Consider the following 25812-nt stretch of genomic DNA (forward strand, 5'->3'; position numbering starts at 1 on the left):
AAAGAGTTGGTTTGCGGATTTTAAATCTATTTGTAAATCGCATTTTATATTTGTATGTCATGAAGAGTCTGTTCGTGGATTTTTATATATTTGTAGATCTCGTTTTACATTTGCGGATCATGAGGAGTTTGTTTGCAGATTTGGAACCTATTTGCAGATTTGTTTCGTGTTTACAAATTGTAGTCTCTTCATTTTCAACAATTATGGCATTATTTTGTCACCAAAGCGAAACAATAGTGTCAGAATTCTGAAAACAAATGTGACACAATCTACAAATAGAAAATGATATTCATCTGCAAAGAAGTCACTTTACATTCATTCAAATTCTGGTTTTCAAGTACAAGTCACTGATTTCTTTTTGTAAATCATGTTTTATATTTGTGGATCACAAAGACGATTCGTAGATCTTGTTTTACATTTGCGGATCACGAGGACTGTGTTTGTGGATTTTTAATCTATTTGTAGATTGCGTTTTGTGTTTACAAGTTGTAATATCTATTTGTGACTTTTACTCTGTCCATTTTCAATAATATTGGCATCATATTACCCCCATACACACTGCACATTTAAACATGACAATCAATTCACTGTACTCCAATGGCCTCCACAGGAGGTCTTCACGGGTCCACTTAGATCCAAAAACCCAAGGTCCGACCCGAGACCCGAGCAAGTTTGGGTCCAAAAGTTTCACATGTGCCTCGGACACGGGTCGGAGATACTATTAGTGGCATCATGTCTCGGGTAATTTAAAATGTGTTTTTGTGAATGAACCTGAGAAGACCTGAACTATCTCGCGCGTGTGCATCAAGTCATTTTCCAACTCCTCCTCTGTTTGCGAAAAGCGCGTGTGACATTGTGTGGCTGTTGGTCGGTTAATTTATGTTGAGACAGAACTGTCAATTAATTTTAAATGTATATTTAAATGTACCTGTTTTTTTTTTGTCTGACTGGTGCGTTGTGGGGCTGCATACTGCAGACACTTTGGTGCGGTTTAAATTCGGGTTAAAAAAAAGGCAGACTCAGGTCTAATTTTCTCAGGTCAGGTTTTTCTTTATAAAAAATTAGTTATGCACGTCGGGTTCGGGTATAAAGTGATTCGGATTTTGGGTACATTTCTTTGGACACAAGAAAACTACTCCGCAGTCACCAGATTTAAATCCTATAGGGGGTTTTCAGACTGTGTATCGGGTCACAAAGTGGGATCAGGTGGGTCGCGCAATGTCACTTGGTGGTTGTGTTCTATTAATGACTATTAATAGCAATGGTTTCATTTTCAGGTATTTTGGGATTGCTATTAAACATGTTTAATTCATAAAATGACAATAAAAAATATAAACTATAGAAAAAACATTTATTTTATAAAAATGTATATTTTATATTATTCCTAAGGGCCTGTTTACACGAGAATGCTCGAGGGTGAAAACGTAAAAATATTTTATTGGATGTGCCTTTCGTTTACACGGCGACGGCGTTTTTAGGGCTTAAAAACGCAAAAAAAATAAACCACACTTCAGAGTGGAAATCTTAAAACGATCTACCGTCACATTCCCGTCTAAAGGATAAAACCGCAATAGTCTGCTCACGGTGGCTTTCGCCGCATATGCGTTTACGTCACAGGCATGCGCCAGTTCAGGAAAATGACAACAAACATGTCGGATTATTTCCACATGTCGGACCTTCAAGTTGCCATAGCAGCTCTGATAAATATTCAAGAGTCTTTCCAGCAGTTGTACGAAATATTCACAGCTAGTATTACTGATCAGAGAAGGCGCATTAATAACCTCTATCAAATTATTGATGCGCCAATTCGTCAGAGGCAAACCAGACGGCTTTGGACGAGACCTGGGAGAACAAGGAAGAGGTTTGTATGGAGGCGTGCGGACTTGGTGTTGTTGTGTGTCAATGCTTCACATTGCCACCTAGCCGTCTGGAGTGCATACTACATCGAATATCACACACTTTTATATGCAATATTGCACACAACCATATGCAAGCAGATTTTCCCCTCAAAACGCTCGTATAAACGCAGAATAAAACGTGATAATAACGCAACGCCACTTTTGCGGGTTTTTTTTAATCGTTTCCGTGTAAACGTAGCCTAAATGTTTTTTTTCTGCATACTTCTATAAAAAATATTTTTGATGGGTCTTGTACCTGTCTAAGTGGGTTGTGGAATGACAAGTTTGGGAACCACTGCGATTAAGTGCCTTTGAGATGTGGTGGAACGGGAGATTCACATCATGGATGTGCGGCCGACAAATCTTCAGCAACTGCGTTATGGTATCATGTCAATATTGACCAAAATCTCTGAGGAATGTTTCAAATACCTTGTTAAATCTATGACACAAAAGCCCTATTCGACGGGATTAGTTTTACAGGGGGACCTTTGAAAAAAATCGTGCTTCTCAGAGGTCCTGTGTGTTTTTAATCCCGTCCGAATCGGGCATGTCTTTGTTTTTCTCTTACGACCTCCGTAAGAATTCCAGAGCAATTTACCTACTGTTTTTCACCGAACTCAGAGGTCCTCTGAGAAATTTAATCCCGTCCGGATGCAAATGTCTGTGTTTGCCCGCAATATCTTTTGAAAACGTGGTTCATTTCGCGTTTTGGCCACCGTGGTCTGCCGTAAGGTCTTACTAATGCTCGTATAATTGTATTTTCTGAGTCCTGTTCATTCAGATATGGAAGTTTTTTCGCATTCGGCAAAATAAAATAATTGAATCAAGACGAGCTGAATATCAAACACTGTTAAGAATGGCCACTGTAATATCAGTAACGTTATAAGAAACTCCGTTCAAAGTTGTTCAACCCGGAATGTTAATGTTAATTAATAAAGATAATAAATTGTTATTAATCATTATTATACGGCTCTCTGGAATGCTTGGTTCTGATTGGTCAGTTGAGACATTTGCAGGTTCGTTCTTTTCAAATAATAACCGCTCCAAAGTAATAACGCATAGCCGGTACTACTTGTACGATTAAAATCGCTCTGCGCCAATAAAGATTACTGTTTGGCGCCATCTTGTGACAAACACTGGACAACCACAATTAAGAATGGAACATTTTGACAGTAATTTTAACATGTACGGAAAAAAAAACATTTAAACAGTGGATAGAATAATTAACTATGACAAGACACAAAGAGCTTACTGAGACTGAACTTGACAAAATAGAGCATGACAGCTACGAAGCCAACACACAAAAAAATACAGAATGGGCATTAAAACTTCTCAAAGACTGGCTAAAAGAGAAAAAATGGAGACAGACAAGTATGAAGCAGAGGATCTTAAATAAGGTATTACGATCATTTTATGCATCTGTGCAAAGTTTCGCAGAAGGATAAAAATGTTAATTTAAAACAAATATGCCAATAAAATGTTTCAAATTCATATTCATGTCCAGTTTTTTTTCTTATGTGGCAAGTAGCCGTGTAATTCGCGTCGGGTCCTGATCACACTGTCGGGGCTTATTTCCGGCTGCCTCTACATTATCCCTTACTTATTTCTTCATTTCTTTGGGTTTATTATAATCAGACAGTTATATAAAACACGTAGGCTAACGTTCCTTTAGTAGGATTTGTATATTTTATTTTGATTTGTTAAAATTAAATTAATAAATTACATTCTGTCATAATTTTACATTTAAAGCAAAATATTAAACATTACAAACACGCGTATCCAGAGCATGTGATCTTCTGCAACGCCCAAATGAAGAAACAGACACTCCCATCTCTGGAATAGCCTGCATCATTTTAATCCCGTCCGAATCGGTACATAAAATCACAGAAGTCCTAGGGGAGACGTGAAACTCCAACGTTGTTTGGAAAACTAATCCCGTCCGAAGAGTGCTAAAGAATTAAAGCAGTTCTGAAAGCAGAATTGGGTCCAGCAAGGTGTGTACCTAATAAAGTGGCCGGTCAGTGTATATTATATGCAGCTGATATTGTGATCCACCAAGCACATTTTACATTGTTATTTTTTGTAGGGTGTTGTTGTGATGCTATTAAACAGTAAAGTATATGTTATGTAGGCTGTGGCTGTCTGCTGTATTCTTCACCTACCACTATTGTTGTTAAAATAACTCAGACAGCTTGTGCAAATAACCAATGCATTCAGCAGACACAATACAATCTTAGTTATTATTCAATCCCCCAGAACAGAATGACTGTACAGCTTTGGTGCCATAAGTATTTTTAACTCAATTGTTTCTTTGTCTTTAATTTAAAGTCTCACTGCTGTCTAAACGACAGACAACTGAATTAAATCTCACTGCTTTGGTGGTTTTAATGCTGCAAATTTGACTAACATAGGAAATCAAACAGATGAACATTGATATAAAATAACATCAAAAACATTCAACATACCTGCTTCAGAGAGATCACGCAGAGAGCTACTGAGCGTGCTCCGTTTTAGGCCCTCCCCCATGGCATACGTGTCATCCAGACTGGTACGGCTCATGGTCCCATTATTCGCCTCTTTCTTCAATCCAGACATACTTTGAGACATACTGGGTCTGACCAATCCCTTCTGTTTCTCCAGTTCAGCTAAACAAATCACAATAAACACACATTATACATACTTATTATATGGCTTATTGGAATGCTTGATTCTGATTGGCCAGTCGCGACACTTGCAGGTGTTATTCCCAAATAACAACCGCTCCAACCCAGATGCTGCAAGTTATTTTGACAGGTACAGTTTAAAGGAGGAGGTCTAAAGCTATTTCATGCATTTCGACTTATTAACACTGTTTGACCCTTATGGGTTGTTGAGGCCATTTTTGGGTCTTAAATTGGCCACAACTTTCTCTGTGTTTCAGCAAATGGAATGATTTTTGGTGACAAATCTTAAATTGACACATATTTTGAGAAAATGCTTTGAAATTTTTCAAAAACTCAACGATATACCGTTGGCAAATTCAGTACCCTTTTGGGATGTTCGTGTACAAAAAAAGCCACTAAATTAAATGGCTGTAAAAATGTATAAGATAAATCTGTTAATCACCCTCAGTACTGATCAAAACTACCAAATGCTTACAAAATCTCCATGATTTTAACACTTTAATTGCCAAGTAAGTTCATAAGTGGTGTCACAATGTGATGAAAGAAAACACACAAAATTACTGATTTTCAATATAAAAAGTGATTGTGGACTGGATTTTTTTACCTTTTTCACAGTCTTGGGCTTGGTCAAAGATTGGTAAAAACATTGGCCTTGATGCATTTTTAGTTTTTGTGTAGCATCAGTTTTTATTTTTTTCTCCCTAATTAGTTGTTCATGGCTTTTTTTCCCCATTGACTTCCATTATAATGACATTTTTTGATTGCAAAGCAATGACACCTTATTATCATGCATTCTTCATTGTTGGCGATTTTTCGTTTTGCTAAGAGGTAAAATTTGTCATTTTTACTGTTGATCACCATGTGGCACCATTAACCCTTTAATAGGCCTGTGCAAAAAACAGAGCCTAATTTCTAGCTTGCACATTGAGTTTTGCACTTCGCCAGGGTTCATACAAGTTTCCGAATTTGTTTTGAATGATAAAAGATTCATGCATAACGATCTTGCTTTATTTCTTTTATGGGCAATTACAGTGCAGGAAGTACAGTGGAAGTCATTATATGGGCACTATTCTATAACCAGAATAGCGCAAGCACACACCAACCAAGAGCTGACACAAAATCAACGTCACCATAGAAGTGTGTTGTTGTTTGTGAGGGAAATTTAAGCTTCTCAAAGAACCCAGCCTAATGGAAACAATGTATATAGTTTGTTATCCGGGGTAGCAGTGGAGTTGTGCATGTGTGTTTGTTTAATACTAGTTTTAGTTGAAATGGGGCGGTTCCAAGCAGGTCATGAGTCGCAGGCGGTAAGTAAAACTGCATCAAATGTCTGTGTTTTGTCGCACTTTTTTCATAATTTGGCAGGTACTGGAACTTATAATCAGGTGCGACTTATACGTCAAAATTATTTCATATGAACCAAGAGAAACCATTACCGTCTACAGCCGCGAGAGTCTGCTCTATGCTGCTCCTGTATTTATGTACTTCAATGAATTCAGTGATGCGGAATGACTTGGAGAATTTGATTTGGATTGTCGTGTTAATTTAGCCAATTCAGCCTCCCAGGTGTGTTCTGTATACTATTGTGTATCGTGTAAATAACCGTTTATGTTACTTTAAATGTACAGGCAAGGTACATGTGACTTATATATGTTTTATCCTCCTCAAAACGCATTTTTGACTGATGCGACTTATAGTCCGTAAAAAATGGTATACAGGGGTCCTTAAAATGTTCCTCCTGTTTGTAATGTAGAACCATGAATTTCTTATGCAAACTGATGTAATGAAGGAAAAGTAAGGGGTTATTTACACTCTATCCGGTATTTCTCCATTTCTTGAACCTCAGCGATGGACTCTCTCAGGTCACTGGTGAACTTCTTGCGATCCTGAGGGTTTGGAGCATTAAAATGGATCAGGACTTTGATGTCTGCACCAGGAATGGCTGAAGTGAGCCGGATACCGTTTGGATAGACTGAGAAAAATAAGGAGATACAATTAGGACATGAAATCAAATTATAGGAAAATTAAGAATATATTCATCCTAATGAAACTGTCATATTATCTTATTATTAATCAACTGGAATTAATTTTATTCATTCAGAAATGAAAACTTTTTTTACTTTACACAGATTGGTTTAAGTGTTTATGTTTCTTACGTTGGTTCTCAAAGAGCGACACTTGCATCCCGTAAAGAGAGAAGGACTGTCTAAAGCTGTACGTCACTGAGTTTTTCTTCTTCTGGAAGATCTTGGTAACCTGTCTCAAAAACGTCAAGAAACAACGATCACAAAGTGCTGAAACCTGTATTAAAAAAATTATATAAACTTTAATTCCATCACATCTGTATAGAGCTTTTCACTATGTGCATTTTACAGAAAAACTTTACAAAAACATTTAGATGTTAATTAACTGATAATTTCCAGGCAGCAGGTTGTTATGACAGAAATAAGCCCTGACAGTGTGATCAGGATGAAGCGGCATGTCTTGTATCCAGCTGTGAAAATAATTGTCAGTAACATATAAAAAAGTAAGACAATATTTGTTTGGTGACGTGGTAAGGTGTCCAAAGGTGTAGACGTAGAAGTACAATGTTGGTCAGAACGAGGGTCAAATCTCTGCACAGTTTTCTTTTGGTGATTATATACAATGTTACTGCAAACTACTATCTGTAACAATTAACCAACCTGCAAATTAAACACAAATCTATAAGGTTGTGTAAAGAATAGGCATGATGTCCTTTTCATTGATTCAATGTTTTTACTGCTAGCAAGGTGATTCTAATAACATCTTACTTCATTTATACATTATTCATTTATTATGATGATGTTTGCAAATGAGGTGGAGCTTCAGGCTATGTTTACATGAGTGTGTTTTTGTTTTAATATGCATTACTTTAGCTACGGTTACTCCTGGCATTCACACAGTTTTTGAACCTCATTAACCAAGATTATTATGAATGCTGTTTAAGTTTGAAAACTCCAGGGTTGCACTGCAATATAGACGGATGTAACCGGACACTTATGTACACAAAGGCCTGGGTGAACAGATTGCCAACTTATCATTGCATATTCTTCCCTGATTCGTCGAGCTCCTATGACCATTAGATTACTGAAAGATTACAAGACAAGATGCAGTGACAACAACATGGAGACAGAACTGCTAGCTTTACAGTTTCAGTCTCTTAATGAGTCATGGGTGTTTTTTGGGGATAATGTGTAATAACCAAGAGTCTCATCTCACATTCACTTTAAAAATTGTTCTTTGACCATGACGGATTTGCTATTTACATGGGGAAATTTGCAAGAGCAAGAATGAACGCTTTCCCAGAGGAAACCAATTTCATTCGTCATTAGTAGCTAAATATACATGCAATTACTGTCCATTTTGACAATATGGCTTTTTTTATCTTTACGTACACAATATTGGTAAAAATCTTTACCTTGTAATATTTGCATTTTTAATATTTGCTCTGTTTGGATGCTGCTGTGCAACCCTGTGTGTGTAATAAGCAAATTGTACAAATTACTAAAAAGATTAAATCTACGGTGGCCGACAGGAGTCTCTGCACTGCAACGTAAGAAAACACATATAAATAAAAAAACACCAACAAATCAAGAAAACATCTTCATCAATTTGACAACACATGCGCTGCAGATACTCACAACACCAACAAATACAGAAACTCATTGCAAATTCTTACAACACAAACAAATACAGAGCATGTTGCAAGCAGAACAAACGACAGCAAAAGTGTTTCTGGGGGATTGCAAAAAGTGATGGATCCGTCTGGGAAATGTTGGCCATTTCACAAACTAAATAGTGCTTGCTCCTGAGGTCTCATTTGTAGGCTGCATATGTATTAAACACAGTCTCATTTATTAACAATTTTAAGTTGAGTAATACCGCTTGAGTATAAGTGTGATATAGCCCGCCCCTCGAATGCAAAGCGGAGAAACGGCCTGTCGGGGGAGAATCAAGACATAAAAGTAGGTGTCCTTCGGGTCAATGGCTGCAAACCAATCTCTGGGACAAATCCATTAAAAATTGCTTTTCTGGGACAACATCTTAACCAGCATCAGAAGTGCACGGTTCAGTCCAAGATTGGTAGTAACCCACCGCCTTTCTTGGGTACTATAAAGTAAGGGCTGTAAAACCCCGACCTCACGGCTGAATGGCTCCATCATGCCATTCGCCAGTAGGACCGCGATTTCCGAACACAAGATATGGGCATCTACATCTTTCACTTAAGTAAAGAGGAGGCCGGAAAACAAACTACATCGCATAGCCAAGTCTAATAGTTTTTGTGTTTGATGGTCAAATATTAGATTTTTCTTTGTTTTGGGTTGATTCAACAACAATATTTAGTCTCATTAATCTTTTACTTATTTCTTTTATCTATATTTAGTGTCATTTTATGTTGTTTGTTTTGGCGCGAGGTAAAGTTAATAAAACTTTATTTGTATACTAATGATTTTCTGTTTAATCTTAACGCGGTACGAGCACTCGCTTTATTACTGGACCTTGTTCTTGTCAGTACTACATAAAAAAAGAACAATTAAGTGATTTATATTGTAACCAGTTTTTTTTATAAAATGTGTCTGCTTGATGCTTATAAATATCAGTGGTGATACCTCACAATGTGTTTTAATAGTCACGTCACCGGAAAATAAGTCCTTTTAAGGGTAGGAAAGATGCGTAAACAGGCGCTCCAGATAAAGAGAACATTTTGTTTTCATTGCTTTATTCTATATTTTAACCGTCCACGCAATGTGACGACATTGCGGTTCTCCCTCGAAAGTTTACATCCAAGAGCTCTGATCTTTGAAGGGATAAGGACATAAGGATAATCACTTTCGATTGTGATTCACAGACTGATTCACGAGCTCGGGAATTTATTGAGACACATGGAAATTGTTTAAAACAGCGTTTGAGCCCTACGCTCTGGTGGCAACTTTTTCAAACTTGTTGATGTCTTCATCCTCAATTAAAGGTGCACGTTTAACACCTAAGGAAATGGTCCATGTACGCAGCCATGATTGAGATAACAACAGAAAGATGATAGACAATGATAAACCAAGCAAAGTAACAGGTAGAAAATAACAAACCACCCATATTAGGACTATTAGTTGGTTTGTCTGCAACCTATATGTAAACTCAATGGTGCCATCTCTGACACATACTTATTGTACTTATAAAACGCTGTTTTAAAACAAAAACACACGTAAATGTAGCATTAGATCACTCTCTACTACAGTGATGAAAGCTCTTGTAAATCAATTTTTGTTGGCTTGTTTCAAGTATATTCAGGATTTCTCACCACCAGAAGGTCATTGAAAAGGAAGATTTCCCGCTGGTGCTGTCCGAGTTTTTGCAGCCTGTTTGGATCTGGAACTTCAAAGAGCCGACAGTAACACACCAGCCTACGATGAGCCTGAGACAGGACCTGTACCACACACACACACACATAACTGCCTGTAAACAGCTAATAAAACATCATAAAGTAAACATGTCTGAATGTCACTGCAATAGAAAGGAATTGGTATCTGCAAACAAATAATTCTGGAGTGATTCTCAGTATGAAGAATAAATGGTGCCATCTCTGACACATACTTCTTGTACTCTCCAAAGAGAAACTGTCTGGAAGGAGAACCTAAAACCGTTCAGTTATTGTGTATGTACATAAAGATTCCTGACAGTACTTTTGTAATAGAAGAGGTGTTTGCATTAGCTCAAGCTGTTTACTCATTCCCCGCCAGCCATTTTTTAAAAAGCTGCCCTGCCAGCATTTTTTTTGTGATTTTCACAAAGTTTCACAAAATGCCTTCCAGGAAAATTTTCTTCTAAAAATATATAAGCATACAAATATAACAAATGCAAGAACAGACCCTCTGTTTTCAGACAAACAATAAATAAATAAATAAACAAACAAAACAAAACTGGAGAAAACCGTTTCATTATATCTATATTTTTTCTTTGCTTATAAACTCTAAATATGGATATTGTCCTTTAAAAAAAAAAAATTCAGCAAAAAGCTGAAATAATGCATTTTTGTGAAGGAATTTTGTTAGAGATTAGATTCAGAACGATTATAAAAACATTCACGGAGTGTAAAATTAGTAAATAAAATTTTTGGCTTCAGCTTTTCATAAATTGGGTAAGTGCGGTTTTACAGATTAACATAAAACCTCATCAGCAGGGGCGTCATGCATCTTTTTTTTTAAGGGGCCACAGTGTGCACAGCTCACAGAAATTTGTGCATACACAAACATCAAACGAAATATTATAGAGCTGTCAGTCTTTTCCATGGCACTTACATTACTAACAATCTGAACACCCCTGCCTTCATGCAAAAACCTCCAAAATAAAAGTGTTGACTAACTTTCATATCAAATACTATTCAATCAGAATAATAATCTGAAACGACATGTTTTATTTATTTCAGTTTTAAAAAATGACTTGTTTAATTGTGTCATTAATGCATTTTGCACAACAACTGCATTATCCTATAAAATTAATGTAATTATAAATCCATAAAGTATATAAACAACGACAATGACATAAGCTATAGCCATGTGATTGATTTTAATGTTCAATAACGATTTAAAAAACACAATGGAACGCATTATTGCATCAAATTTTACCTCATATGTGAGCATGTGTGATTCCGCGCCCCCTTGAACTCTGGCGAACTTTGGCGTTGTACCAAGAAGATGAATCTAGAAATCTACTAATATAACGTCGAGACGGTCACATTTTAAACCATACATTTTCTACACAGAGGAGGTTAACTGCACATTACCGTACTGGGGTTTGGACATGTTGTGAGCGTTTCTTACACATTTTAATTCCTCAGATAGCAAACTGCAGCGGCAACAGCAAAGCTTATGAGCGCGCTCACGCTGATGTCTGCAGCGCCTGCCGCCAGAATAAAGTAATGCAACACGATCAAAACGGCGAAAATCTCAGAAAAGTGACAAGGATGCAGCACAGAATTGATAATATTGTGCATATTAAACAGATTAAAAGACAAATAACAGATTTATGGACACATCTTTGATTTTGAGGTTGCACGCAAAATCCATTTGGCTCAACAACAAAACAAAAAAACAAGGGGGCACGTGACCCCTCAGTTTGAATGGGCATGATGCCTCTGCTCATCAAGAACACGGTTTTATGCAAATGTTTTCTCGTAATTGACAAGATAGCTCGTCAATGGCGGGGACAGAGTTAATAAATCTGTCTCAATATAAATTGTTTTCTACCATTTCCCCCCTACCAAACGTGTGAAATGTTTTGATATCCTTGGTGCTATACTTCAGTTATATACTCTCTGTGATATTTTGCTATGGCATGTGACTACATTTATTTATTTAGTTAAATGATTTAGGTGTCTAAATATGTTATGTCACTGTATATACACAAACCTACGACACTGAAATCTTATATTATGAAGTCAAACTTACACATCCAAGGCCATGGTGCAGTGATCCAATCTGTAAGTTGAGACATATGAATTTCGTAATGTTATTTTTTCATCATTTTTTTTTAAAGCAACTTGCTCAATTAAGGAAACATTTATAAGATGCAGAATTACTCAGAAGTAAAGATTATAAATGTAGAAGTCCTTACAATAAGGAAAATGTGTGGCTGAGTAAAACTTACAGGTTTCTTGCCCACGATGAGTTTCTCCACCTTTTGAACCTGAGAGACGTGATCTTCATTGGTCTTCAGCTCTTTCTTTTGGATCCGTTCATAAATCCCCAGCAGCATCTCACGAGGGATGTCCTCTCCATCATCAACCCCTTTAACATGATACACATGATACATGAGAATGTTGCCTTTGCTTTTTCTGATCATACATGAAGGCTAATAAATGCCTTATTATTTTCATTACACATAATTCCTTATATTTAAATTGTTACAATTACTCTGATGTAAGTTTATGTTATCAACTCTTCTGCATTGTATCCATACAGACATTATACGCACATTCCTGAATGTAGCGCTCATAATAACATGAAATGTACCTCTTAGATTCTTGATAAAGTCCTCCAGCTTCATCTTACGCTCCGGCTTGACATTAGGGCTGTACATGTCTGTGTTGAGGAGGATGATGGCGAAGGCCAGAATGAAAATGGTATCGGGGTTCCTGAACTGACGGACCACATCAGAATTACAGATGCAGTAACGCTGGCTAGATAAGAGACAGCAAACACACAGCACATTATTACACCTGATGCATCTGCCATTTTGACATCATCATCATCAAATGATGGGTTCATGTTTCTACAGAAGCACCACCTTTAATTCTTTCCCCGCCAGCATTTTTTTAAAAAGTTGCCAGCCAGCGCCAGCATTTTTTATGATTTTCACAAAAGCCTAGCCCCATGGTCGTATAACTCGTTTTAAATAGGGAAAACATTGATGTGTTTGGTCATTTCTAACTTCATCTCTGTTTGGTACCATTGAATGAACTGAGCTAAGCGCTATCAAAGTGTCGCCGCGCACAGCGATTAAGTCCACGTATTAAGATGATAGAGGTATGTATCAACTCTTCTTAGTAAAGGTAATAACATAGTTTAATATGACAAAACGATGGAGTATCCCTTTAATGCCTTACAGAAAATGTTCATCTTTAAATATATAAATATACAATATATCAAATTAAAGAACAGACCCACTGCTTTCAAAAAAAGAAAACATTTCATCCTATCTTGTCAAATATGTGTAGGTTTCTTCAAAAATACAAAATTCTGAGCAAAAAAATGAGATAATAGCATTTTTGTGAAGGACTAGAGATCAGATTCAGAGCAATGATCAAAACATACACAGAGTTTAAACTGTTTGCCCTAAGTACTTCAGTGTTTCATAAGTTGGGTAAGAGCACCACCTGGTGGATGATAACCGAAAAAATATGGATTGTCATTGGCAGGGAAGCGTTTTGTCTTAATTGAAGAGTTAACTTGTCAATGGCGGGCAAAGAGTTAAAGGATTAGTACATTTTCTTAAAAAAAACCTGATAATTTACTCACCACCATGTAATCCAAAATGTTGATGTCTTTCTTTGTTCAGTCGAGAGGAAATTATGTTTTTTGAGGAAAACATTGCAGGATTTTTCTCATTTTAATGGACTTTAATGGACCCCAACACTTAATACTTAACTCAACACTTAACAGTTTTTCTCAACAGAGTTTCAAAGGACCCCTTCAACAATCCTAAACGAGGCATAAGGGTCTTATCTAGCGAAACGATTGTCATTTTTGACACGGAAAATAAAAAATATGCACTTTTAAACCACAACTTCTCGTCTAGGTCCGGTCCTGTGATACGACAGCGTGACCTCACGCAATACGTCATCACGTCAAGAGGTCACAAATTATGTATTTGAAACTACACCCCAGCGTTTACAAGTCTGGAGAAAGAGGACCGTTCCGACGTTGTTTGTATGTTGAATGATACTAATTAATGTCTTTGTGTCAGTTTATTGTTTAAAATGGTCCGCAAATGTGCGTTTCATATATGTAACACGTGACCAGAGAAGTTGTGTTTTAAAAGTGCATATTTTTTATTTTTCTTGCCAAAATGACAATCGTTTCGCTAGATAAGACCCATAAGCCTCGTTTGGGATAGTTTAGAGTCCTTTGAAACTCACTTGAAAAAAACTTAAGTGTTGAGTTAAGTGTTAAGTTTTGGGGTCCATTAAAGTCCATTAAAATGAGAAAAATCCTGCAATGTTTTCTTCAAAAAACATAATTTCTTCATGACTGAACACAGAAAGACATCAACATTTTGGATGACACGGTGGTGAGTAAATTATCTGGATTTTTTTAAGAAAATGGACTAATCCTTTAAATACAACCAGCATTGAAATACGAACAGAGACATTCATTAGCAAGGGTTGAATGCTGAGGTAGTAAATGTGTCAGTTTTTGAATGGTACGGCACCTAAACGCCTCGATTAGACGCTCCACCTTTTGCGCCTCACCCTGCACCCGAATCTGAGCCTGGAATTTGCGCAGAGCTTCATCCAACTCCATCCCTGAGAAATCCAATTCATCCACGACACAGCTATAACACAACACACAGGACAAAACTTTAAACACTTCATCTGCACACATTACTCTTAAAAACATCCACAGATTCTTAAACAGTTTTCCAAGTAAATTTTCTTCAACAGCACATGGTCAGTGAGAGGAGATTAACATACAGAAAATGATAATCATTGTTAAAAACTGACTGTAATTTTATCTTCTAGCAACAAACTAATTTTAGTATCCTAAACGAACATAAATAAAGACTACAGAAGAAGAAACGTAAATTCAGAAAGATGACACCGACACTTAATAGTCATAGGAATGGCTATAACTATCACTAACAATGTTGGAAATGTTGATGATTGTAGTTACTGATATAATTAACATAAACACAACAACACAAGGACTCACTCCAACACATCTCTGTTGAATTGTTTCTGTCGGTTCCCAAGAAATTCACCAACCATCTGTCGACTCAAGCCCTTCCTCTGTAAGAGAAAATGAGCCACACCCACGGGCGTGTCTGGAACGAAACCTCGCTCTGTGAGGTACTGGATGCCCTTCTCTGGCTTTCTAGAAAAGATCATTATCAGTTAAAGTTAACTTACTGAACATCATACTGAACACAATTAATCTTACCAGTCAATGACGGGCAAAATATGATGACGTCTTTCTGACATATTGTGTAAAAAACTGAACAACTGAACAATAGTTGTTTAAACACATTGTGTTAAAGTCACTCATCTATCATTTCTAGACTCGTCTCTTAGATTGATTCCCAACAGAGTGAACTGAAGATGTAAAATTAGCGTGTTGGCTGGCCAAGAGATTATTTCTTTACCTTTTTATTCATATTTGGCAAACATTTAAATGTCACGTTCTTTCTGATCCCATTTTTCAAACTTCAGTTAGTGTGTAATGTTCTGTTAGAGCATAAATAATACCTGCAAAATGATAAAGCTCAAAGTTCACTGCCAGGCGATATATTTTCTTTAATAGAATTCGTCTTTCAAAGCCTACAGCAAACGGCCAGTTTGTACTAAAGCCCTCTACTTCCTGCTTTAATGACATCAGTAGAAGAGTTTTTGACTAAACTCCGCCCACAGGAATACGTCAGTCGCCAGCTAAGCTAACGGCAAGCTAAGTTAAGCTGCTATCGAATCACAACACATTAAACAAACTACACAATCAGAACTCGATAAGTATTTCTGAAGGAGGGACTTCATAGAACAAGGAAGACATAAGCCCGTTTAAGGACAGTGAAAACAGCGCTATACAGATAAGTTAATTGTGTGAAAAATACTTTCAAATATATAATTGTATACTGTAAACACAATCAAAGCTTCAAAAGCACAGAAAGAACGTAATCTTTAACATTTACACTTCTAAAATAAAGTGTCTAAATACTTTGTGACCCATGGTGGCAAAATGAGCCAAATTTTCAAATATGTGTTATTATATCTTGGGAAAAAACCTTCAAAACGATGTATGATTTGTTTGAATCTGACAACACTTGACAGAGCTACACCTGATTGAAATTGACAAAGTCAGCAAAGTCAGTTTTAAAAAAGATTTTTTAAGGTTAAAAAATCCATACATTAAAATCAGTGGTTAAACTAAATGTAGCACACACAAAGTCAAAAACAATATTAATATATGTGTAAACATTTTTTTTTCTTTTATTGTTTGATTGACATTGAGACAGCCAGCTGTAAGATCTACTGTAATTAAGGTTGCCACCCGTCCCGGTTTTACCGGGATTGTCCTTCTTTTTAATAACCTGTCACAGGAAATGTATCAACTCTCCCGGGACACTGAATGTCCCGGTTTTTGAAAAGCTATGTGAATATGTAATTTAGCGCGCACACGGCAGAGAGGGAGACCTTGCGTCTGTGTGTGTGTTTGCCTCATTAAGCTCATGCAAGACAGAGAGCATCCTGATTGGCCTGTTTCGGTAAATCAACCAATCAATTGTCAGTGTTGGCGGCCTTTTATCTCTTCTCCCGAACCGAATTATCTATAAACGGGAGCGACACAAAAGCGATAATATAAGACACATTTTATGCTAGACTACACAAAAGTGTACCCCTGTCTTATAAGAGTTAAAAATTTCTGCAAAGCGAATGTGAAATTGCCGTTCACCCTGTTTCGGGTGGATGAACGAATGAAAATGTTTTGGAAACGTAAATTTAAGAGAAAAAAAAACTCTTTGGTGTTGCTTTAACTAATATTAACAAATAATACTTGTAAAGTGTTGCCAATAATTGCATAGGTCTATAGAAATATTATGCTATTGGGTAGGGGGCTTGTGAGCAAACCAATTGGTCGGGTCATTGATATGTCCAGGTTTTTTATCAGACATGGGTGGCAACCCTAACTGTAATGCAAAGATCTAATATAAATGTTACACATCAGTTCCCAACAGTTAACCAAATATTTACTTAAAGGGACAGTAACTAACTTTTACCCCCATCTTGTGGTGAAATTGTATTTTGCATTCAAACAAACAGTGCTCTCTAGCGCCTCGCTTTTCCAAATGCGTGTTGCAACTACGGTAGCCGTTATGAACTCACTGATCTGCTTGTCCGTTTCAGCTGGTTCATGTTTTCTGAATGAAAACGCTTTGTGGAAACGCGTTGGTAGGCTAGTGCTTTTTGTCCCTCTCTGCTATTATAGTTTATCAACATGGCGGAACGACACGGAAGCCTCCTTGGACTTACCCGTTCAATGTAAGTAAAGAGGGAAATTCTAAGCTTACAAAGAAAAGTCGGATCATTGGCAGAGGTCATTTGACACCAATGAAGACATATTTATGAATAAAGACATTGATTATGATTAATAAAACACTTAAAATCCTACTAACTGTCCCTTTAAGACATAACAGATTATATCTGTGTAAATACTCTTCAAAACAGATATTTTTAAAACTGTAATTCTGTGTAGTGTCTATATATCGGGGTCTGTTTTAATGCTTCAGATCTGTCAGTCAGCATGAGGAAGATCGTTTTTGAGTCTTTTCACTCTTAATAATTATTTTAACATCAAGCAAGTCCTGCTCTTTATTTCTAATTCCTGCATGTTTTAAAACTGAAACCAAAATGTCAGACATGCAAGTAGATGGACACCCATCTTTGTATTAGATTAAAGGAGCATTTCACCCGTATAAACATTAATCTTTATTGAAAGTGCGTCATATTTGTAGTCGAAATGTAACATACATTTAGAATTTGGTGCCTATTTGACCGAGAAAAGGGGTGTTTGTAGTCTCACCCCCTCAACAAAGATATTGGACTTCCTTCTTTCAATGATGCAAAATGATGATTTTTACATCATTGAAAGAAGGAAGTGCAACACTGAAATCTGTATTTCTCCTGTCTCAGCGGCAACTGAGGAAATCATACACGACCATTCAAAAACATGACTGGGGTTCTAACTATACAAAGCTTAATGCAAATGGGTGAAGTGTCCCTTTAAGCATTAACATATCTTTACTTATTTCATTGAAAACCCTAAATTTTGACCAAAATAAACAATTATACTTTTTTTGGATCTAGCTCAAAATTACCCTGTGCACATTCTGACTCATTTCGCCAGCACGGGTCGCACATACAGTCTTTACTGGTAATGTACTGGTAAATTGCAGTTAACATGTCATGTGTGAACAGAACCTTTCCGGTAAATCAGTGCTCCCAATTTACCAGTAAGACAGGTTGTAAGATTACCAGTAATTTACTGGTAAGCGCAATGTGTGAACGAAAAATATAGGATTACCGGCATTTAGAACGGACGACGTTAGACCGCGCTGACAGATCGGGCCAATCAGAACGTTTTTAAACAGATGACGCGTTTACCACCGCACTGTTTACGTTCGTTTCCACACCCATGCTGCTTAAAAGTCGAGCACAACTGAAGTTAACATCCACATTTATTCAAAGTTGTTTAAAACAGCTTACCATATATTTGCCAAATTGCCAACGTCCTTAGCACACCCTCGGTGAAGCCTAATGTGCAAACACAGGTTCCGTTTGACGCCGCCTAACGCAATGTTGTTTGGTCACGAGCAACTTCGCGACCGTTTGCCAGAGATGTGAAAACAACAAAATACGGACTGACGATAATAAGTCATAACCCGCCATTGTGTACAAATACGACACGGAGCTCGCGGCCGCGCACCACAGGTAACTTCCGCTTTCTCTCCGAGTTTACTGGTATTTTGATACTGATGTGTGAATGATGTCTTACTGGTAAAAAGACGAAACGTCACTGCATGTGTGAACAGCACATTTTTGTATTTACTGGTAAATTCGTTCTGGTAAATTCATGGTAATTTACTAGAATTACTGTGTGAAAGAGGCTATTGTGTTAATGAGGATCTCACTGTGTTTCTATTGTGTTAATATTTGTTGTTTTCTGTCATTTTTGTGCATGTTTATAAATGTTACAGATACAGATCTGCGATGTGAATGTATATAGTATAAAAAATAGTAGTGCCAATGAAGTTTTCAAAAATCAAGTGAGACATTTCTGCTAAAGAAAACAACATCAAACAAAACCAGTGTAAGTAAATAATGATAGAATTTATATTTTTTGCATATCGTACTGAAAATGTCTTAATAGTTGCAGTGAATTTAGTCGAGTCAACACTGAAGTATTTAATATCAAATGGTGATGTAATGTGAAGTACATACTTATTAAAGAGGGTGAGCCCGATGCGGTACTGTCTCTTGCGAGTGATGTCACTGCTGAATGCTGGAGAGTCCCAGCTGTTTCGAGTGTCTTTGTGGTACGTCTGTTTGTTCAGACTCTGTTCTCTTACACTATCTCGAGATGTGTTTATCGTGTCATTAGAGTTTATACTGTCATTATCTCCATCAGAAAAGTCTGATTCTGACTTGTTCTGCCGGTTGCCGTTGTTGACCAGGTGGCTCTCCGGCCGTTTGTGTCCGAGTGGCTGGTCATCTTGAGGACGTTCAGTTAAGATGTGTTCGCGCGGCCCTTCTGCGGTCTGTTCCTGAACACTCTGCTGCTTGACAGAGTTGTATTTAAGGTGATCACTTGTATCCGATGAGCTATTGCAGGCTGGCTGGATGTTTAGCAGCGGTAAGTGGTTCGTACAGAGCTCGAGGGCCGGAGCGCTACAGCAGCTAGCTTCCGTATCCGGTTTGTGGTCTTTGGTGGACTGGTAATCTTGTGAAGAGATGACAAACTGGTTGTGTTGTTCAGACTTCATGTTGGATGAATGCTCTGCAGAGGCCTGAACGGGTGGAGTGAGATCCTCTTCATCGATGAAGAGCGTCACATCACACATCTCATTCAGCTTGCGGTGATCATGGGGATGAGAGAGCTCGTCTTCTCGTAGCATACTTTCCTGACAAACCGCTCGCTCGGGCCGGATCTCCTCCTCAAGCAGACTACGGCAGTTCAGCGCATCGTCGATGGACTCGGCCAGTGACTTCACCTGCCTTGAGAACGCATCCTCTAGCTCTGTGATCGGATCCGTTAAATCGCTTTGAGATTCCGGGACTTCCAAAATGACAGGAACCTTCTCTCCGGTTGGCAACATAGTTGCAACTTGGCTCTTATCATCCATGAGTGACATTTGCCTTCCTTCAAAAAATGAGCTGTGAGCCTTTTCAGATGCATCAAATGAAAACTGCATCCTCATGTTGGACAGAAGAATCCTGCGGGTCATGCGATTCTCTGACATACAGCTCCTGAGGCGTTCAAAGTTCTTGTTCATTTGGTATTGGCGAAATGCTGTCTGAATGGTGCGAGCAGCGTGGCGGGTTATGAAACGGCCTCCATATTTGCGCTCAAGCATTTCCACCTTAGAGAAACAACATATATACACAATTATAAACCAGTAACGTAAACCAGTGGGATCATGGACTCATTCAGTCTGATCTGAAAAAAATTAACAGTCATGAAGCCCCCACCCCTAAATATCAATGGGACAAAAGCGGATCATACTGAAATGTATGAATGAGATATTGGATTACTCGAAATCACATCTGCCAATACTGATAGATTTGGTTTTTATTTGTTTCAAATTATGTCGTGAAGTGAGAGCGTACAAATTGCAATTCTGTGACCAGTGGCAGAACTAGACTTATATAAATGGGGTGTCCAAGGTGACTTTAGAGGGTCCACACAGTCTATGAAAGAAAACAATGCATAATATCAAAAAAGTATAAATACTTCAGTCTGATTGATGATTACTTTAAATTACCCCACATTAAATATGAAGAGTTTGGTTCCAAAAAGAGATAACGTATTTTTAAAACATTTTGTCAAAACATGTTCATTATTATGTTGTCATGATTTTATTGTGTTTAATTGTTCTACTTGGCTGTATTTTTTGTTATGAAGGCTTAAATCAAAACAAACCAACTGCATTTTCATTGATATTAATTGGAATACACAATCACAAAACAAGATTTTTGAAAAATTTATATCCAAAGAGATAATCTTTTTAAAAGTGAAACCTACCTAAAACGTCTCATGCAAACACGCCCATGTTGTTAGGCGTTATACTAGTTTCAACATTTGCATAACACCGTCCTAATATACACCCAAAGATAGAGGGTGTAACTTTCAATCACGCCGTAGTATTTTTGTTTCCGCCATCTCAAGTAGACGCTTTGTGATTCGGTTTCATTTACAATTCGGTTCCAGAACAGTACAGGCCAAATGTTCGATTTTGTGCTGCATATTTTACATGGGACTACTTTCTAAACACGGGGGAGTACAAGGCTGGATGTAACCTAAATTCAATTAATTTCCTACTGTCCTAAATTCCCTAAATTCAAAATGCGACTTATGAGCAGCAACGCGCCTGTGTTTTCATATTGAATTAATTTCCTACTGACGAATACAAACGCGAGTATTGAGCAGTTTTTAAAGGGCCTATATTTCGTGGCTAAAAAGCACATTACTTTGTGCATTTGGTGTAATACAATGTGTTCGCATGATTTATGGTTTAAAAACACATTATTTTCCAAACGGGAACAGTGAGTGATTTTATTTAAGCTTATAAGACTGAATGCAATACATAGTGCTGGGCGATTTGGCATAAAAATAAAATCTCCGATTTTATTTTTTTTAATTCGACTTCCGATTTTTTCAGATTTCCCCCCCCCACTTATTAAGAAAAGCAATAAGTACAAACGGCAGACAACTTGTCGCTTGCTGATGCTGTTTCACGTGTGCTAAGTTGTTGTTGATGATGCTATAATAACGCTACGGAAGCCCCGGGCAGCCAAAAATGCGCCATTACAAAAAAATCGAATTACTTATTTTCTAAATCGCCCACAACAAAAAATTCGAATTAATTCATTAAATCGATTTTTCGCCCAGGCCTAGCAATACAATTTCATTTGTTGAATAGATAAACCATTGATCCTTTGACAAAAAGACGCGAACATGATCTCAAGCTCTGTGCATGCGCGCTATAGAAGTGCTGTGCTGCGAACACGATGCACGTCATGTTTTCAAATTTCAACGTGGTTTTCAAGTCAATTCAACCTACTATTTTAAGTTTTGGCTTAAAAAGTTGATATAACTTAAAAAACACGTAAAAATTGTTCAACTTAATTTTTTAAAGCTAAGGTTACATAGTCGAATGTTGATTCGAAAACATGCTGCAAATTTTTTACAGTGCATGTGGTGCCCGGCCACATGTCGGAAAAAAACACGCCAATTAACGAGGAGTGAATTATGAATTATATTAATATATATATATATAAAGGGAGTAAAAATAGCGCATTCAATTTGGCACATGGGGTGTCCTGTCAGATGTCAGGGGGTCCCCTCTGGCTCCGCCACTAACTGTGACTCAATTCAAAAAATTTGAATGAGTTCATGAGCCTCTTTTGAGATATCATCTGCCCTGATCATCAGCTGTCTTTGAACAATCGAAATAATACTTTTATCTGCCAGTATCGATTATAGGCATCTTTAAGTTTAATATAAGCATTTCCGTTGATGTCTATTATTGAGATGATGAATTACAATCAGGAGTATGGGTTAAACTTCTGATCCTTGACATCATACCTTTTTATCTTGAAGATCAGTGGAGAGCTCATAGCTTTCAGATAGAGACCGTGAGCGTTTGATGGCTTCCTTCTCTGCTTGCTTGCGAAGAATAGATTGAGAGTGTTGTAGTTTGGGTCGCTGAGGCCGTTTTGAACCTGTCTGGTTACTGTGAGCGAACACGGAGCTGTCAAACTGGTCTGGACTCAGTGAAGAACTGTGTTTCATCCATCCACGGCCACATTCTGTGCTCCTATTGAAAGCAGAGCTGGGCTCGGTGCTTTGAACGTCGCCCTCCACACTGGACAAGACAGAAGAAGAAATATGTTATTACATATTTATGACACAATGGCTGTGTCTAAAATAACCCCCTGTACCCTCATTCACTATCTCATATGTTACTCCACTAATATAGTTCACTCGAAGGGATAAATGAAAACAAGCTCGCCGGAAATGCTGCAATGCAGGCGCCATCTTCCTCCGAAATGCGAGAATTCATTCAGCGTGAGCTTCAGTGGATGACCAGCGGCTAGCTGTGAGCTACACCGGTTGTACTCTCATCTTTGCGGTGCATTGTGAGGTTGAATGTGTGAACTCAATGATGTCCACTATGATTTCCAACACCGCTAAAAATTAATGTTCCCTCAAATAGTGAACTATTAAGAGTATAGGAAACTTTTTTCGGACACAGACATTGTCCCTCAAATCCTGGTGTTTGTCCATGCACTGATGAACTGAGGATCATCTATGCTTCTCTTGACCACATTGAAGGCTTGATTTCTTCGTTTGTTTCCACTGATGGACAAAACATACTAAACTGGCCAAACTTAAAGCAATGACTACGTTTACATGTACAACAATAATGATATTATTGGACTTAATGGCGTACAATGTTTACTGGAGCTGTAACCTCTTTACTCCTGTTTACAGTGCAGTTTTTATTTTCTGATTATTCATTAATGATTGTGTTAATTATTTTAGGTTTAATTGCACAGAATTCATGATAAATTAATTTATTTTATAAAATGTCATAAAACTGGGCCCCCCTGGCACCATCTCGCGGCCCACAGTTTGAGACTGAATTATTGTATTGTTGCACTATATTAGGGTTTTAAACTAAAGTCATGCTTACAACATGAGAAATTAGCGATTAGCCAACAAGCTAATCAGATATTGTATTTAAACAATGCAGTATTTCTCATCTCAAATTAGGTCATAAGTCCCTTCTAATTTTAACAATACACGTTTTCTAAGGTTCTTTCAATGGAGATTTGTAAAACTATGTTTTTTCTGTGTTTTTATGGTTGAATGACCAGCATCCTAATACAAATCAATAGATTTAAAGCGCACGCTCTAGACGTCCATCCCTTACAGCCTCAATTTGGAACCAACATGGCGGTGGACTGAATAAGGGGTTTGTCAAGTTTAAAATACATTTGCGCTTAAGGTGCGTGCCAAAAACACAGGTGCACTTAAAGGTGACATAGGATGATTGAACGGGGTATTTATCCTTGTTCTGTGATATGACATGTAGACAAAATTTTTTTGTTTGTGTCTGTAATGCCTTAGAAGCTTCCTAAAAACCTCTCTCAGATAGCTCTATTAGGGTTGGGGGATTTTAAACGAGTGGTACTTATTTGGCTCCCCCTACTGGCCTAACTTGCAATCTCATTAATGATTGGCTGACTTTGCTGCCACTCAAAAAATGTAACCAATTATTTTAAAGTGGAGGGGAAGTTAGATGCCTGTGATGTCATAAGCATCAGTTTTTCAGATTGGGCTGTTTTCTGGCTGACATTTCTAAAAGAGGAATTTCTATGAGACTGAGATGTTTAGCACTTTTTGTATGTTTGTGAATGCGGGTAGACTACCATTATTCAACAAAGACAAGGTAAAAATGGTTTTTCATTCTCTGTTCCCTTTAAGTTAGTGCTGTATAAATTTCAATTAAAGTGTTTACATGGCCACATACTGCAATTAAAAACACCTGTTTTAATACGATTATGCCTGCTGTGATCATGAGTTTAACCGCATTACTTTTATCTAAGTATTGTGTTTACATGAGGTGAAGTATTATCACAATATTGCCAAAATCCCATTATATTCACATTATGAGGGTGCATGTAAACGTGGTTAATGTGAGTCATGTTAACTTCTTGTTTATGGAATAATCGATCAATATCGCTCCTGTAGTCGTGTGATTAGGATGGCTGAGATTTGGTCAGAGACACGAGGCCTCAGGTTGAGTACAGGACACAATCACATGCTGACTCTGAGTATGATCATATAATCCTAATTCTAGTAACACTACACTGGCTACTACAATCACAAACATTTTAAAGCGGACAAATCAGGAAAATCTGACTTTTTTTCATGTTTAAGTGCTATAATTGGGTTCCAGTGCTTCTATCAACCTAGAAAATGTGAAAAGATCAACCCAGTAACTTAGTTTTGGTAAACCATTCTCTGTAATCATGTGTAAAAATAGGTCATTGAAATTTGGTTCCCTTGTGACGTCAGAAGGGGAAAATTTTGCCACTTAATCTGCAATATACAACCATGGCACTGCTATTTAGTGCAGAGATTAGCTCATTTCCATTTTAAAGGACACACCCATAAATGGCACATTTCTGCTCACACCTACAAAGTGCCAATTTTAACATACTATAATAAATTATCTATATGGTATTTTGAGCTAAAACTTCATATATGTACCCTGGGACACCAAAGATTTATCTTAAGAGTCTTGTGAAATGCCCCTTTAAAATATTGCTAATTACCTAGCATTAAATGGTCTAGCACCTCCCTATCTTGGTGAGTTACTATGGGAGTACAATCCACCACAGACATTGCGCTCGCAAAATTCTGTGATGTTCAACCAACCACTGATCTGCAAGATGCCCATCCTCATGTTGCCCAATGACCACTTCGTTATGTACCTACAGTGATTTTTTATAACACTGTATTTATTATCTGTCCTGTAACAGCAGTGTGAGTTATAGTTTAAACATTCTCTATTGCAATTATTATAACAATTACAAATTACAATCTTAAAGGATCTCTGAAAGCCAATGTTGACATTTAAAATCACCTAAACAAACATCCCCCTACCCCAATAGAATCTGGACCTTCTTTTGATAGACCCGCTCCACACATACGCAACACAGACAACGATGACGGTTAATA

General features: G+C 37.4%; 1 protein-coding gene across 3 annotated transcripts in view; it reads right to left on the reverse strand.

Annotated features, from left to right (window-relative positions):
* The window catches only part of iqsec1a (IQ motif and Sec7 domain ArfGEF 1a), a 78693-nt gene that overhangs the window by 16117 nt on the left and 36764 nt on the right, over positions 1-25812 (reverse strand). For all 3 annotated transcript variants that reach the window (XM_065282488.2, XM_065282486.2, XM_065282487.2), the window contains exons 2-12: positions 22648-22927; positions 19284-20422; positions 15007-15168; positions 14507-14629; positions 12589-12755; positions 12224-12363; positions 12025-12054; positions 9879-10004; positions 6718-6817; positions 6372-6533; positions 4364-4543 (exon numbers count right to left, since the gene is read on the reverse strand). In XM_065282488.2, the coding sequence (XP_065138560.2) occupies positions 4364-4543; positions 6372-6533; positions 6718-6817; positions 9879-10004; positions 12025-12054; positions 12224-12363; positions 12589-12755; positions 14507-14629; positions 15007-15168; positions 19284-20422; positions 22648-22927 (2609 nt within the window). The remainder of the gene's footprint in view (positions 1-4363; positions 4544-6371; positions 6534-6717; positions 6818-9878; positions 10005-12024; positions 12055-12223; positions 12364-12588; positions 12756-14506; positions 14630-15006; positions 15169-19283; positions 20423-22647; positions 22928-25812) is intronic.

The sequence above is a fragment of the Paramisgurnus dabryanus genome, chromosome 21, assembly GCF_030506205.2.
Source record: "Paramisgurnus dabryanus chromosome 21, PD_genome_1.1, whole genome shotgun sequence".
Taxonomy (NCBI): domain Eukaryota; kingdom Metazoa; phylum Chordata; class Actinopteri; order Cypriniformes; family Cobitidae; genus Paramisgurnus; species Paramisgurnus dabryanus.